The sequence below is a fragment of the Cebus imitator genome, unplaced genomic scaffold, assembly GCF_001604975.1.
Source record: "Cebus imitator isolate Cc_AM_T3 unplaced genomic scaffold, Cebus_imitator-1.0 Scaffold332, whole genome shotgun sequence".
Classification (NCBI taxonomy): domain Eukaryota; kingdom Metazoa; phylum Chordata; class Mammalia; order Primates; family Cebidae; genus Cebus; species Cebus imitator.
Genome location: NW_016107647.1, coordinates 413,849 through 429,646, shown reverse-complemented (window position 1 = coordinate 429,646; position 15,798 = coordinate 413,849). Strand labels below are relative to the sequence as shown.

Sequence of the window (15,798 nt, the reverse complement as noted above, 5' to 3'; positions counted from 1 at the left end):
AATATGTGTGATAATAGTATTGTGGTTATATTATATCTATAAAAGGGTTGTTATCTCTTAGTGATACACACTGAAATACAGATGAAATGACAGGATGTCTTGGATTTGTTTCAAAATGAGATAGGGTGGGGCCTGGGGTGACTGCAGAAGCAGCAGAATTGGCTATGGATTGTAGCCATAGGACTGGACAGTCATGGGTTTCATTATACCATTCTGTCTACTCTATGGCTCTTTGAGGTTCCCCATTGTAAATGATTCTTAAAAATTACTGTTTGGCCTGGCACAGTGCCTCATGCCTGTAATCCTAGCACTTTGGGAGCCTGATGGGGGCAGATCCTTTGAGCCCAGGAGTTCGAGACCAGCCAGGGCAACCTGACAAAACCCTGTCTACACATACACACACACACACACACACACACAGCAAAAATTAGGTGGGTGTGGTAGCACACACCTATAATCCCTGTTACTCAGGAGGCTGAGATGGGAGGATTGCTGGAGCCCAGGAGGTAGAGGCTGCAGTGAGCCAAGCTAACACCACTGCACTCCAGCCTGGGCGACATAGTAAGACCTTGATTCGAAAATAAATAAATAGGCCAGGTGCAGTGGCTCACACCTATAATCCTGCTGAGGCGAGCGGATCACAAGGTCAGGAGATTGAGACCATCCTGGCTAACACGGTGAAATCCCATCTCTACTAAAAATACAAAAAAAAATTTAGCCGGGCGTGGTGGCACGTGGCTGTAGTCCCAGCTACATGAGAGACTGAAGCAGAAGAATCGCTTGAACCTGGGAGGTAGAGGTTGCAGTGAGCCAAGATCATGCCACTGCACCCCAGCCTGGGCAACAGAGCAAGACTTTGTCTCAATAAATAAATAAATAAATAAATAAAAAGATACAAATAAAAATTACTGTTGTCACAAAAAGATGGTGGATAGGCTCTAATAGATAGGACAACATCCTCCTAGGAAAAAGTTAATTGCCTTGAAAAATCTCTCCATACTTGTATGCTCAAGGAGAAAGGTCAAGATTAGTATGGTTTGTCCTCAACACTGCCTTGCGTTTAGTCATCTTCCCAGTGAAACCTCTGAGAGCAGGTCTTGGGCCTCAGCCCTGAGCAGGAAATAGTATCCGACGGCAATTGGAAGACATTCTTTTGTTTCGCTGTGTTTATTTTATGGCTATTTCTATTATATTTTGCAAACTGATAGTGGCTTTTTGTTTACAGAAGAGACAAAATTTGCTTCTTAAGTAAATATATGTAAACATTTTGATTTAAAGATAGGAAGTAAGAGTGCAGGTGGCACTCAGATATTATTTTTAAAATGTTTTATGGTGGTTGAAGTTTGGAAGGCACTGATGTGGGTCAGGAGACATTTTCTATCTGGTTTTTGTTATCAAGTGAGTAACCAGCTCACTCAAATCTGTGGCTTCTTCCAGCCCAGAGGGTCCCTGTGCCCAGGACAGAAGGCGCAGAGCCCATCGTCCATGGCTGCCTCCCTGCATCTCAAACACTGACACCCAGAGAAGGGGCCCAATGCCAGGGAGTGGAAACAGCCCACACAGAGAAGTTGGGGGTGGCCTCTACCCATGGACCCCTGGCTTGGCCTCAGATACATCCCATACCAGGGTTGTATGCAAGTGAAAAGGGGGTCTGGGGTCAAGTTTAAGGACAACGTAAAGGGATAAAATCTCAAATGGAAAATGTTTCACCCATCATTTTGTTGTCTTCCTTTTTTTTTTTTTTTTTTTTTTATGGAGTTTTGCTCTTGTCTCCCAGGCTGGAGTGCAATGGTACAATCTCAGCTTACTGCAACCTCTGACTCCTGGGTTCAAGCGATTCTCCTGCCTCACACTCCTGAGTAGCTGGGATTACAGATGCATACCACCATGCCTGGGTAATTTTTGTATTTTTAGTAGAGATGGGGTTTTGACATGTTGGCCAGGCTGGTCTTGAACTCCTGACCTCAGGTGATCCACCTGCCTTGGCCTCCCAAAATGCTAGGATTATAGGCCAATTTTGCTGTCTTCCATGGGTTGCTTTCTGCTGGGAAAATATCCTGATTGCCTTAAATCACCTGAAACATAGCTGTTTAGCAAGCTGTGTCCACTCAGATGTGTTTTGCTTGGCCGTCTGTACAGTTCTTTTTTCTCTGTGTAATTAAACTTTTTTTTTAGATAATTGTAGATTCACATGTAGTTGTAACAAATAACAGAGAGGGATGCTATAATGTGTGCCCTTTACCCCGTTTCCCTCAGTGGACATCTTGCAAAACTATGGGATAATATCACCACCAGGAAACACACATTTATACAGTAACAAGCCACCGAGCATTTCCATTCCAGGGACTCCTCATGTTGACCTTTTGTAGCCACATCACTTCCTACCCTGTGTTGTCCCTGACCCCACATTCACTCACCTGCTCTATACTTCTATAGTTTTGCCATCTCAAGAATCTCGTATAAAAGCAGTATACAGTATGTAACCTTTTGTGCTTTTGTGATGTTTGTTTTCCAGTCAGTATAATTCCCTGGAGCTTCGTCCAAGATGGATGTATCAACAGTTCATTTATTTTTGTTGCTGAATAATATTCCATGGCATGGATGTGCCACAGTATGTAATCATCACCCATGAAGGACCTCTGTGCTGTTTCCAGTTTGGGCCTATTTGAATACAGCTGCTATGATGAACATTTTATGTACAGGTGTTTGTGCGAACATTAGTTTTCATTTCTCTAGGATAAATGTCCAAGAGTGAGATTTACCTGCCTGGCAAGACATATGTATGTGTGTATATGTGCCATATTTTATATATACATATGTGTGTGTGTGCCATATTTTTTATATATATATATATGCTTGTTTATACACAAAATTTCTCTGGATATATACTCAAGTGGAAAACACTGATTGCCCACAGGGAAGGATATTGGGTGATGGGGAGGGAGATGAATCACTTTCATTTGGAACCCTTTTGAGCCTAAGTTTCAACCATCTGTCTGGATTTTTGGAAAACAAATCAATAAAACGTACAACCCGCAAGACACCCGCAGACTTCCTCACAAATACCCACTCTGAGGCTGCCTTTTCCGCACAAGTTTGTCTTTTATTTCTTTAAAGGAAGCCCGTTGGAATTCCCCTACCACAGGACCTGGTTCCACACAGGGCAGACCATCACCCCCTTAGTTCTGGGATCTCCAGAGATTTCCGCCAACACACGTTCCCTGGTCTAGGGCCCTCAGGCTTTAAGGGTGACCTTAAACACCCTGCATCACCATCCAAAAGCCCCTTGATCCCTGAGGGGCAGGCTCAGCCCATGCAGGCCTCACTGAAGCCCAGTGTGGTGCCCATGCCCAGCCCAGAGACCACCTCCTCCAAAAAGCCTTCCAAGCCTGACTGACATTCATCCTCTCCTTCCTTGTCACCCCAGTGGCATCGTTGTGTGTCTTCCTGGCTAGTCAGCCTCCACTTCCTGCACTCCTTACACAGTCGGCCTGTGCACCCTCACCCCCCCCCCTTTCCTGACCTCCCACTAGGCTGGGCCTTCTCTGCAACGCTAGATTCATATTTTAGCGGCACCAAGCAATCAGGTGCCTGCTGACACATGCCTTCATACAACTCATGGCAAAGACCGCTAAAAGCCACAGAGCACAGCGCGGAATCCAAGACCTTCCATGGGTGTGCGGGTGGATTCCGTGGTGCTGAACTTTCTTTTGCGGGTGTGGCGGCCGTGGAGAGGTTTGTGCTCTGGCAGCGCTGGCGCCCGAAATGACCTTTGGTAACCTCTAATGGCTTCCGCAGCGGGTGAAGCAGGACAAGGGCTTGGGGTTCTCTGGCTGAGTGATCTGGGGGCCATTCAACCAGTTTTCTCCTGGAGAAGTGGGGATCTTAAGGCCTCCCTGAAAGATTCTCCCCGGGGCCTGAAAGCTTGTGGGGGACACCTCCTCCCTCCTCAGGCCCGGTCCCCAGGCGCAAGACCACTTGAGCCAGCAGCGTGCGTCAGCAGGAGAGCAGAAGCCGGAATAGGGCAGGCCGGAAGACAAGTACCCCCAGAAGGTCGAGAGAGAGGGCTTCCTGGTACCACGTAGCATTTAGGTCGGACTGGGACACTTCCCGTTTACAGGAGACTGTAAGACCCCTGCCCCGCCCTCAGTTGGGGCTGACGCCATTTTAGGCCTCAGCCCGTCCGCAGCCAGACGCTCATTAAAACGGCGTGTTGCTCCACACCACCTCGTGTTGTTTGTTGGCGCTTTCTCGGGGATCGAACCGGTAACAGAGCCTTGCAGTGAGGGGGCTGAGGAGGAGCAGCCCCGGGCCTTCAGCTCTTCAGCAGGTGGCTTTCCTTTGCGAGCCTGGGGTCCCTCTTCTGGGAAACAGGGACTGGTACAAGGCAGGCGCCGGTTTTCCGCATCCCAAATGTCCTGGGGCTTGTGTCCCTTGGTTGCTGACCGTGGGTCGGGGCCTGAGCGCAAGGTCCACAGCCGGCGGCCTGGCTCCACCGCCAGGGGCGCTGACCCGAGCGGGATGCGCGCTGCGGGGCAACCGGGGGCTCTCCCTACGGCCTTCTATGGTCTAGGGGTCCCCACGGGCGTGCGCGCTGGCTCAGCCTTTCTCCGCGCGGGCGCGCCCCCAAGTCCTCTCCCTCAGCTCCCGGGTCCCGGGCGCGCGCCCCATCTCCCCGCCCCGCGACCGGGCGCGCGGGCCGGGCCGGGCCGGGGGTGGGGTCGCCGCGAGCTCGGCCCCCAGAGTTCCCGCGCTCGGGCCCAGGAAGCGGCCGCAGGAGGCGGCCCTTGCCCCGCCCCCGCGCTCATCACCTGCTGGCCTGGCGCTCGCGGGCGGGGGCGGAGGGCGCCAGGGGGCGGCGCGGGCGGCTGGGCGCAGGGTCGCGGGAGGTGACGCGCGGCGAGGATGGCGGCGCCAGGCTTGGGGCCGCTGCTGCTGGCGGTGTCGGTGCTGTTGGCGCTGGGCCCCTCCGCCGCGGCGGCCAAGCTCAACATCCCCAAAGTGCTGCTGCCCTTCACGCGGGCCACGCGCGTGAACTTCACTCTGGAGGCCTCGGAGGGCTGCTACCGCTGGTGAGAAGCGCGGCCGGGGGGAGGCGAGCAGGCGGGGGCTGGGGACCGTCTGGGCCTTCGCGCGGAGAGGCCGCGCGGGCCCTGAGAGGCCGGCAGGTGCGCGGCGCGCTCTCGCTGAGCGCCCGGCGGAGCGGCGGGTGCGCGCGGGTTGCCACCAAAGCTCATGGCGCCGCCCGGGCCTCCGCGCAGCTGGGGCGCGAGCTGGGCCTGCCGTACCCCGCGTGTTTTGGGTTTTGCGGGAGGAGGGGTGGCCTGGGGAGGGGCGTCTGGGGCCGCAGGGCCCGGGCCGACCTGAACTGGGAGAGGGCGCCGGGGCCGCTGGGTCACACTTCCCTTGCCTCCGGGACCCCGGCTTGGGTTTGTGTGTGACCGCCCTCGCCTTGGCGTGGGAAGTGGGTCTGTGGGAGACGAAGCGCAGCGCCTGGCGTCGTTGGGAGGCACGGAGACCTTGGAGGAAAGGAGTTTTGGAGGGAAGCCCGGGGGCCGCTTTACAGAGGCCAAGTGAGGCGAGGCTGGCCGGCGCCGGTCCTGAAGCTCAGGGCATTTCAATCACTTTCACTCCTGGGTTGGGAGTTCTCCACGGGGTTGAGATGTGGAGTGTGACTCTGTGGCACCAGAGGGACCCATGAAGCCAGAGGCCGACACTGACAAGGCGGTGGGGTCCAGCCCTTCCATTTTGCAGACCGGGCGAAATGGAGCTCCTGCCCCTGGCAAGGCTGAGGGGGTGCGACTGAGCCTCCCAGCCCTGCTGGGGGTGAAAAGATGGGATTCCGCCCTTCCCACCGCCAGGATACTCATTGGTTGCTCTCTTTATTGCTCTGTTTCAAGGCCGAACCAAGGTTGAGGCAGAACGTGGACCACATGACAGCACCGCGTGTGTGAGCCTGGACATGTGTGTGTTCAAGCCCGTTTGAGTATTTGTCTTTGCGTGTATGTAAGTGTGATGCCTGGAGCTCAGACCAGCCAGCTTTCTCTGTTGCTTGCACTGCTTGCCCTATTTCTTTTCTTTTTTTTTGAGACGGAGTCTTGCTTTCTCGTCCAAGCTGAAGTGCAGTGGCGCAATCTCGGCTCACTGCAACTTCTGCCTCCCAGGTTCAAGCGATTCTCCCGCTTCAGCCTCCTGAGTAGCTGGGATTATAGGTGCGGGTTGTCTGGCTAATTTTTGTGTTTTTAGTAGAGACAGGGTTTCACCGTGATGCTCAGGCTGGTCTGGAACCCCTGACCTCAAGTGATCCGCCCGCCTCGGCCTCCCAAAGTGGTGGGATTACAGGCGTGAGCCACCGCGCCCGGCCTGCTCTATTTCTTTTTTGAAGACTTCATTCCGGAAATCAGGATATACTAGGTCAACCCATTGCATTTTGGGATTAGTGCATTATGCGCCTGGAGGCTCCTATTTCTGGCCTGATGTCAGAGGCTGAACTTGAGCGTTAGGTTTTCTGTATCCCAGTCTAAGTTCTTGTCTTGTGTGGGAAGGTCAGCCGTTAGTCAATACTGTGGCGGGGATACATGCTCATTGTCTTGTTGCAGTTGTCTCTCCTCTTAGTATATGGGAAAGAAAGAGGAAGCTGATTATTGAAAACAGCTGGCTTCAAGTGAATCCCTTTGGATATATTTGTGTGCTACATTCTCTGAGATTCTATAGCTGTACTTTTTTTTTCCCTAAACTAACACCCCCCCCCAAAAAAAAAAACATAACTTTCTTTTCTAAGAGGAGCTGAATGGTGTTGGTGGATTTTAATTTACTTGGTAGGAGAAAGGAAAAAAACATTCCTAATCTCTGATGCATCAGAGAAGTGCTAAGTACCTTATAATGTGTTTGGTGTTGATCTGTAGCTTGTATTGCAGATGTGTGACTGCTATCCAAAGTGTCTTCTCAGGGGTGTTTGGTGATTGTGATTTCCCCTTGACTTCACAGGAAGGCATTCTGTCAATCAAGCATTGAGAATATTTTCTTTATTTTTAGTAGTGCCGTTTCTAGTGTAGTCATCTATTGCTCCAGTTTTGAAGAATCTCCTCTGGAGATTTTAAGAGCTGGCCTGTAGATATATATCTGCAGTCCTATAAACCTGGGAGGAACATTACCTCTTCATCTAGAGAGTTCATTGTTAAGTCCCTGAGATGAAAAAGAAAACGAAAATTATGCCAGAACCTGTGAAACATTTGCTCATCCTTTGAATTTGCAGCTGAGCTCCAAGTTTACAGAATTCACTGTGTGTGCCTGAGCCAGCAGCTTCACGTTTACTTTTCCTATTTTTTTATATTATAGCATCAAAATTGGGTAGTTTTAGCCAGGGGAACCTTAGAGATCATCTAGTTTAAACAGCCTGTGTTTCATATGGGAAAATCTAAGCTGCAGAAAGGGAAGTGATCTCTGGGATGTCTTGTGATGGAGACTAAGTTGGGGCGGGAGCTGCTGGGACGCCTCCCGGTCCCACCCCATTAGACCTGGGGACTTGCAGCCTCTGGCTAATTTGCCAGGCTCTAATTGAGTCTCTTCAACTGCATTCAGCCAGCACTGGTTTTGTGACAAGTTCCTGATTACTTTTAGATATTTTGCATTATTGAAAGTGCTCCATAAAGTGTATTTCATTTGCTCCTTTTAAAGAGATCCTTTTATATACAAAATGACCTTATATCGAAAACTGGGAGAATAGATGAAGAAAAGAAATCATGTAGGGCAGGGAAGGGTGGCTGCCTGCAGGTTGTCCTGCCTTTAGGCAAAGAGACCAAGCTTTGAGCTTTTGTACCTACTGTCAAACAGCCATTGGTTCCCTTCGGGAAGGGGGTGTTGTTTCACTTCCCAGGCCTCTGGCAGAGACACCCTGTTGTGAATTACAGCCTGCAGCTCCCCTGGCTGAGGTGAGGAGGGGATGTGGACCTGCCTGGTGAACAGCATCTGGATATAGCATGCACAGTACCCGCCATACCGAGCTGTGCACAAACTTCTCCTTTCCTGCTCCTGACAGTCTCTCCTGGGCACCTTGAAGCCACCTAACATGTATGCCAGGCCTGGTCCTGCATCAGGGTACACCCTTTCTTACATGGTCTGGGGCACTTCTCAGTCACAGGTGTAAGGATTCTTAGGCAGGTGGAAGCCCTTTTAGGGCCAGGGAGGGCACTGGTCCCTGTGCTGTGGAGCTTGGCCTTGGAGTGTGCTATACCCCAGGGAGCTCAGATGACCCCTGGGGAGTCCCTCTGTCTTTGCTGAGGGGTGACTGTGGGAGGCCAGAGGCCAGCACCACCCTTGGGTATGGACGTCCCAGGTCCCTCTCCCAGTCCCGGCAGGGGAAGCTGCAGCAAGTCCCCTCGAAGGCCTTCATGGGTGAAATTGGGCAGGAAGGGTGAGGGAAGGGCTTCCTCTGGCTCTTCGGGAGACCTCTCTGCGTGCTGAGCCAGGTCAGAGTGTCATTCAGCTCAGCTGCCTTCTCTTGGGCTCAGGGACTCTGAGCCTCCAGGACGGGGGCAGGTCGGCACAAACTAGAAACCTCCCAGGTGAGGCAACAGGGCCTGAAGGAAGTTGCCACAGTCAAAATAAAAAATTCACAAAGTGGGCCCGGGCACAGTGGCTCACACCTGTAATCCCAGCACTTTGGGAGGTCCAGATGGGTGGATCACCTGAGGTCAGGAGTTTGAGATCAGCCTGACCAACATGGTGAAACCCTGTCTCTACTAAAAATGCAAAAAATTAGCCAAGCGTAGTGGTGCACACCTGTAATCCAGCTACTCGGGAGACTGAGGCAGGGGAGAATTGCTTGAATCTGGGAGGTGGAGGTTGCAGTGAGCCGAGATCGCGCCATTGCACTTCAGCTTGGGCAACGAGAGCGAAACTCTGCCTCAAAAAAAAAAAAAAAATTCACAAAGTGGAAACAATCCAAAAGCGGAAGTTGAATTTGATGAGAGGCCCCCATTTGCTCTTTGTACTTCTTTCACTTGGCCTGCTCTGAGCCCCCACGTGTACTTCTCTCTTCTTTGAAAGTGTTTTTTCCCTGTATCACTCAACTTGTGTGCACGGTGCATCCCCACACATTAGGCCAAATTCCTGTCTGCTTTCGTATGCCAGGCCTTAGAGTCACAGGCTTTGGTCGATTGTGTTATCATCTGGGCCTATTTGGTGGCATTTCTGGCAGTTAGAAGGTGGGGTGGAGATGCCAGAGTTCCTGCAGGGCCTGGGAGAGGGCACATGGTGAAGACCTGTCCTGCCTGAGCACCAGGGGACATGCACCAGACAGACAACACCTCTTTTCACCAAAAAGGGCTGGAGAGTCCCTGAATAAGAGGTGACAAGTGTCTGTCACTCTTACTATGAGCAGACACTATTTGAGGTCCTGGGACGTGACAGTGAAGCAGCAGGAGATGCCCTGCTTTCCAGGACTCACAGGTGATTGGAGGAGTTAAACAGCTAATTAAGATGAGATCTGTGGATTCATCTGAGGCAGGAGTAAGTACTGAAGAAAACAGAACTGCAGGGCCTGGAATGCGTTTTGGGAAGGGCGCTCAGCATAAGCCTCTTGGGAGTCGAACTAGGAGTAGAGTGGGATCGATCGAGCTGGAAGGGACAAGTGCAAAGGCCCAGAGGAGAGGCAGAGCTTGTGGGCAGTGCACAAAGGAAGGTCTCGTGGCCCAGGCTGGGGGGCTGGGAGGTAGGGTGGAGAGATTGGCAGGGCGGAGCCCTGTGGGACCTTGTGGGTTGTGGTTAGGAGACAGGAAGGATACTGCCAGGTCAGGGGTTGGGCAGGGTTAGACTGGGCCTGGTTTTTTGGCCCTTGTTCTCCCGTGGCCCCTGAGGGCTATCTGTAGCTGTGGCCTCTGCAGGGCTGGATCAGGCCTTGCCCTTCATCAGGCCTGCAGCAGGGAGGTGCCAGGAAGTGTCTGTGGACTTGAGTTGACCTGGGCCTTGGGTGATTTTCTTCCTGCTTCCTTTGTGTGTCTCCCACTCTGCCTGAGCTCTGTCAGCCCCACAAGGTGGCTTCCGCTCTGCAGACCCTGCCTTTGTGCATCGTTAGGGGCTGGAACCTGAAGGTGGATGGGAGGTGGCCTGTGTCATCCCCGACCCTCACCCATCCTCATTCTTTGTGCAACTCTCACTTCCCTTTTTTTTTCACTGTTGCCTTCTGGCCTGACCCAGGTCCCTGAGTTCTCCTATGCCCTGCCTACCTCCTGTTCCTGTGATGTGAAGAGTGTGGAGCACCCCCTCAAAGGCAGTGCCTGCCAGATGCCAGCATGTTCTGTGTACCAGTGGGGCCTCATACAACAGTGGGAATGAGAAAGATTTACTCTTTAAAAACTCACTGTCAGTCCTTCAATTTTCCTTAAAATACAAGTTTTCTTCTGGTGCCCATATGTGGTTTACATATTTTTTAATTTGAAATTGTGGTAAAATATATACAACATGCAATTGACCTCCTTAACCATTTTTAGGTATAGAGTTCTGTGGCATGAAGTACACTCACAATTGTTGTGCAGCCACCTCCGCCATCCACCTTCAGAACTCTTTCATCTTTCCAAACAGACACTCTATACCCATTAAATAGTAACTCCCTATTTCCTTCTGCTTGGGCCCTGGCCACCACCTCCTTTTCATTGCACTCTTTGATGTTTGCCTGTCTCCCAGTAGAACAGGCAGACACTCAGAGTCTTTGTAGGCAACAGCTTCCCCCCAGGACCTAGTGACACTGCTTTGAGTCATCTGGATGGATGGCAAATAGTATGAGATTTTTATTTACACTAGTGTGTAGGTTTCCTTTTTATTTGATTTTGATTTACACTAGTGTGTAGGTTTCCTTTTTATTTATGAGATGGAGACTTGCTCTGTCACCCAGGCTGGCACGATCTTGGCTCACTGTAACCTCTGCCTCTCAGGCTCTCAAGTGATTCTTCTGCCTCAGCCTCCCGAATAGCTGGGATTACAGGCATCTGCCATCACATCTGGCTAATTTTTGTATTTCTAGTAGAGATGGGGTTTTGTCATGTTGGCCAAGCTGGACTCAAACTCCTGACTTCAGGTGATCCCCCCACCCTGGGCTTTGTTCCCCCAAAGTGCTGGGATTACAGGTGTAAGCCACTGCACCTGGCCAAGCTTTCCTTTTAAAATAATTTTTTTTTAAGAAAGAAAGAGGAAGGAAGGAAAGAAAGAAAAATAGAAGGAGAGAGAGGAAGAGAAAAAGGGAGAGAGATCGGAAGTCTTGCTGCATTGCCCAGGCTGGAATGCAGTCTAAAAATGGGTATTAAAGGCCTGTTTTGTGCCAGTAATTGTGCTTGACAGTGAAGACAGGAAGGAGTAAGGGAGGAAGATAACACAAGCAGCCAACCAATATTTCACTTAAACCTGTGAAATGCTATGCATTTGCTGAGGAGTGATTTACTTATATGATCACTTACAGAGTAGGAGTGATGTGGTGCTGAGAAGAATGTATATTCTGTGGATTTGGAGTGGAGAGTTCTGTAAATGCCTATTAGGTTTGCTTGTTCCAGATCTGAGTTCAAGTCCTGGATATCCATGTTAATTTTCTGTCTCATTGATCTGTCTAATATTGACAATGCGGTGTTAAAGTCTCCCATTATTATTGTGTGGGAGTCTAAGTCTCTTTGTAAGTCATTAAGATAGTTGTCTTCTGTATCTGGGTGCTCCTGTATTGGGTGTGTATATATTTAGGATCGTTAGCTTTTCTTGTTGCATTAATCCTTTTACCATTATGTAATGTCCTTCTTTGTCTCTTTTGATCTTTGTTGCTTTAAGTCTAATTTATCAGAGATGAGAATTGCAACTCCTGCTTTTTTTTGCTCTCCATTTGCTTGGTAAATCTTCCTCCATCCCTTTATTTTGAGCCTTTGTGTATCCTTGCGTGTGAGATGGGTTTCCTGGATACAGCACATCGATGGGTTTTCGCTTTTTATCCAATTTTCCTGTCTTTGTCTTTTGATTGGGGCATTTAGTCCATTTGCATTTAGGGTTAATATTGATATGTGTGAATTTGATACTGCCATTGAATGCTAGCTGGCTGTTTTGCCCATTAGTTGATGCAGATTCTTCATTATGTTGATGCTCTTTACCTTTTGGTATGTTTTTGGAGTAGCTGGTACTGGTTGTTCCTTTCTATGTGTAGTGGTTCTTTCAGGAGCTCTTGTAAAGCAGGGCTAGTGGTGATGAAATCTCTGAGTACTTGTGTATTCACAAAGTATTTTATTTTTCCTTCACTTATGAAGCTTAGTTTGGCTGGATATGAAATTCTGGGTTGAAAGTTCTTTTCTTTAAGGATGTTGAATATTGGCCCCTACTGTCTTCTGGCTTGTAGGGTTTCTGCTGAGAGATCTGCTGTGAGTCTGATGGGCTTCTCTTTGTGGGTAACCTGACCTTTCTCTCTGGCTGCCCTTAGCATTTTCTCCTTCGTTTCAACCCTGGTGAATCTAACAATTATGTGCCTTGGGGTTGCTCTTCTTGAGGAATATCTTTGTGCTGTCCTTTGTATTACCTGGACTTGAATATTAGCCTGCCTTGCTAGGTTGGGGAAGTTTTCCTAGATAATATCCTGAAGAGTATTTTCTAGCTTGGATTCATTCTCTTCATCACATTCAGGTACACCTATCAAACATAGATTAGGTCTTTTCACATAGTCCCATATTTCTTGGAGACTTTGTGCATTCCTTTTTACCTGTTTTTCTCTAATCTTGCCTTCTATTTTATTTCATTTAGTTGATCTTTGACCTCTGATATCCTTTCTTCTGCTTGGTCAATTCGACTGTTAAAACTTGTGCATACTTCACAAAGTTCTTGTGTTGTGTTTTTCAGCTCCATCAATTCACTTATATTCCTCTCTAAATTGTTTATTCTCATTAGTATTTTGTCAGATCTTTTTTCATGTTCTTAGTTTCTTTGCATTGAGTTAAAGCATGTTCTCTTAGCTCACAGAAGTTTGTTATTATCCACCTTCTGAAGCCTGATTCTGTCAATTCATCACACTCATTCTCCGTTAGGCCTTGTTCCGTTGCTGGTGAGGAGTTGTGATCCCTTGTAGGAGGAGAGCATTCTGGTTTCGTGTGTTTTCAGCCTTTTTGCTCTGGTTTCTTCCCATCTTTGTGGATTTATCCACCTATTGTCTTTGTAGTTGCTGACTTTCAGGTTGGGTCTCTGAGTGGATGTCTAGCTTGTTGGTGATGAAGTTATTTCTGTTTCTTGGTTTTCCTTCTAATAGTCTGGCCCCTCTGCTGTAGGACTGCTGATGTCCACTCCAGGCCCTGCTTGTCTGGGAATTACCTGCAGCAGCTGCAGAACAGTGAGGGTTGCTACCAGTTTCTTCTTCTGCTATCTTTGTCCCAGAAGGATACCTGCCAAATGTCAGTCTGAGCTCTGCTTTATGAGGTGATACTTTGAGTATACAGGGGTCAGGGAGCTCCTTGAGGATACAGTCTGTTCTTTATAGGAGCTCAAGTGCTGAGCTATGAGCTCCATTGTTCATTCAGAGCTACTGGGCTGGTACGTTTAGGTCTGCTGCAGCAGAACTCATAAACCTCCCCCTTTTTTTCCCAGATGCTCTGTCCTGGGGAAGTTAGGGCTTTATTTATGAGTTTCTGTTGTGTTGCTGCCTTTTTTTTTTTTTCAGGGCTGCTCTGCCCAGCAAGGAGGCAGCCCACCTCCGTAGTGGTGGACTGCCTCAGTAATGGCGGATGCCCCTCCCCCACAGAGTTGAACCTTCCCGGGTTCAGCTGTGCTTGCTGTGAAACTCTCAACTCACAGCGTTTCCAATTGCTATTTTTTTGTGGGGGTGGGACCAGCCCAGCCTGATCACCTGGCTCCCTGCCTCAGAGCCTTTTTTTTTTTTTAGTTGACCGGCCAACTCTCTCCCAGGTGTTCCAGTTGCCTGTTGAAAAGGCGCCGGGGATCTGTGTGATTTCTCCAGTGGCAACCCACTTTTTTGCCTGGGAATCCCCTGGCCTGGCTCCCTGTTTCAGTCCCCTTTTTAATCAGCTGAATGGGCGACTCTGCCTTCCCGGAGCTCCAATCGCCAGCCAAAAGGGCACCCAGTCCCGTGTATTTTGTGCTGAGAATTGCCATGCCCGCGCCGGCAAAACAGCTGCACTGGCCAAAAGAGTCGCACTGGCAACCTGTGGGGCTCCTCCGCCTGGGAATCTCCTGGTCCATGGGCAATAAAAATCCATCTGGAAATGCGGCGTCCACTCACCCTCCGTGCTTTCACTGGGAGCCGCAATCCTGAGCTGCTCCTAATCGGCCATCTTGGATCTCTCTACTTAAAATAATTTTTTAGTAACGAAGAATCCATTTAAAACAATAAGAAAAGGGCCAAGCACGATGGCTAATGCCTATAAACCCAGCACTTTGGGAGGGTGAGGCAGGAGGACTGCTTAAGCTCAGGAGTTTAGGACTAGCCTGGGCAACATAGCAAAACGCTGTCTCTACTTTAAAAAAAAAAAAAAAAGCTGGGTGTGGTGTGGGCACCTGTGGTGTGGGCACCTATGGTCCCAGCTACTCTGGAGGCTGAGACAGGAGGATTGTTTCAACGCAGAAGGTCAAGGCTGCAGTGAGCCATGATTGTACCACTGTATCTAGCCTGTGTGACAGAGTGAGATCCTGTCTATTAAAAAAAAGTTAGGCTGGGTGCAGTGGCTGGCCAGGCACAGTGGCTAATACCTGTAATCCCAGCACTTTGGGAGGCCGAGGCAGGTGGATAACCTGAGGTCAGGAGTTCGAGACCAGCCTGGCCAACATGGCAAAACCCATCTCTGCTAAAAATACAAAAAAAAAAAAAAATAGCTGGACATGGTGGCGGGCACTTGTAATGCTAGCTACTCAGGAGGCTAGGCAGGAGAATTGCTTGAACCTGGGAGGCAGAGGTTACAGTAAGCCGAGATTGCACTACTGCACTCCAGCCTGGGTAATAAGAGTGAAACTCTTTCTCAAAAAAAAAAAAAAAAATTAATACAAGTAGTACCTGGATGTGACTGGGCTAGGATGGGTGTCCAACCAAGAGGAGCCTAACGGTGGGGAGGAGGGGCTGTCGGCAGGCGCAGGTGTCTAGGCAGCTGCCCCTGCTGGCCAGAGCCTGCAGGTCAAGAGGCAGGGGCTTCCAGTGTTGCAGAGGGGATGTGGGATGGGATATGGCCAGAGGGAACCAAAATGAAAGAACCAATTTTTCTGTTAATTCCTTTGCATATTGTGCCTCATTTAATCTTGACAATGAACAATAAAAAAATCTTTGGTAAGAGTGACTGTACTCTACAAATGAGGAGCCTGGGACAAGAGCCTCCCAGCTGGTTAGTGGCAGAGCTGTGTTTAAAACCAGCCTCAGATCCAGAACCACACTCACTCTCAGGTGCCTGGGGAATTGTGGCACCCTTCTCAGCTGATTGTTGGTTTACCCAGTCTCCTTCAGCTGGGTTTTAAAACCTCAGTGGTACTTTTATTTTTTTGAGACAGGTTCTTGCTCTGTCACCCCGGCTGGAGTGCAGTGGCACAATTATAGCTCACTGTAACCTCAAACTCCTGGACTCAAGTGATCCTCCCGCCTCAGCCTTTAGAGTAGTTGGGATTATAGGCGTTAGCCACCACGCCCAGCTAATTTTTAAAATTTTTATTTATTATTATTATTTTTGAGAATTGCTATTGACAAGGCTGGTTTCAAACTCCTGGCCTCAAGCAATCCTACCTTGGCCTCCAAAGTGCTGGGACTAAGGGTGCATGCCACCATACCTGGCTACCTTTTTTTTTTTTTTT

General features: G+C 49.5%; 1 protein-coding gene across 3 annotated transcripts in view; it reads left to right on the top strand.

The window, feature by feature from the left end:
- The first annotated feature begins 4,694 nt into the window (after positions 1-4,694).
- The window catches only part of NUP210 (nucleoporin 210), a 106,355-nt gene continuing 95,251 nt past the window's right edge, over positions 4,695-15,798 (top strand). The window contains exon 1 of one of the 3 annotated variants that reach the window (XM_037730140.1): positions 4,695-5,072. In XM_037730140.1, the coding sequence (XP_037586068.1) occupies positions 4,906-5,072 (167 nt within the window). In that variant the 5' untranslated portion in view covers positions 4,695-4,905. Of the gene's footprint in view, positions 5,073-5,794; positions 5,965-15,798 lie in introns of those variants that run through there. The other 2 variants (XM_017505021.2, XM_017505023.2) reach the window with 2 other exon arrangements.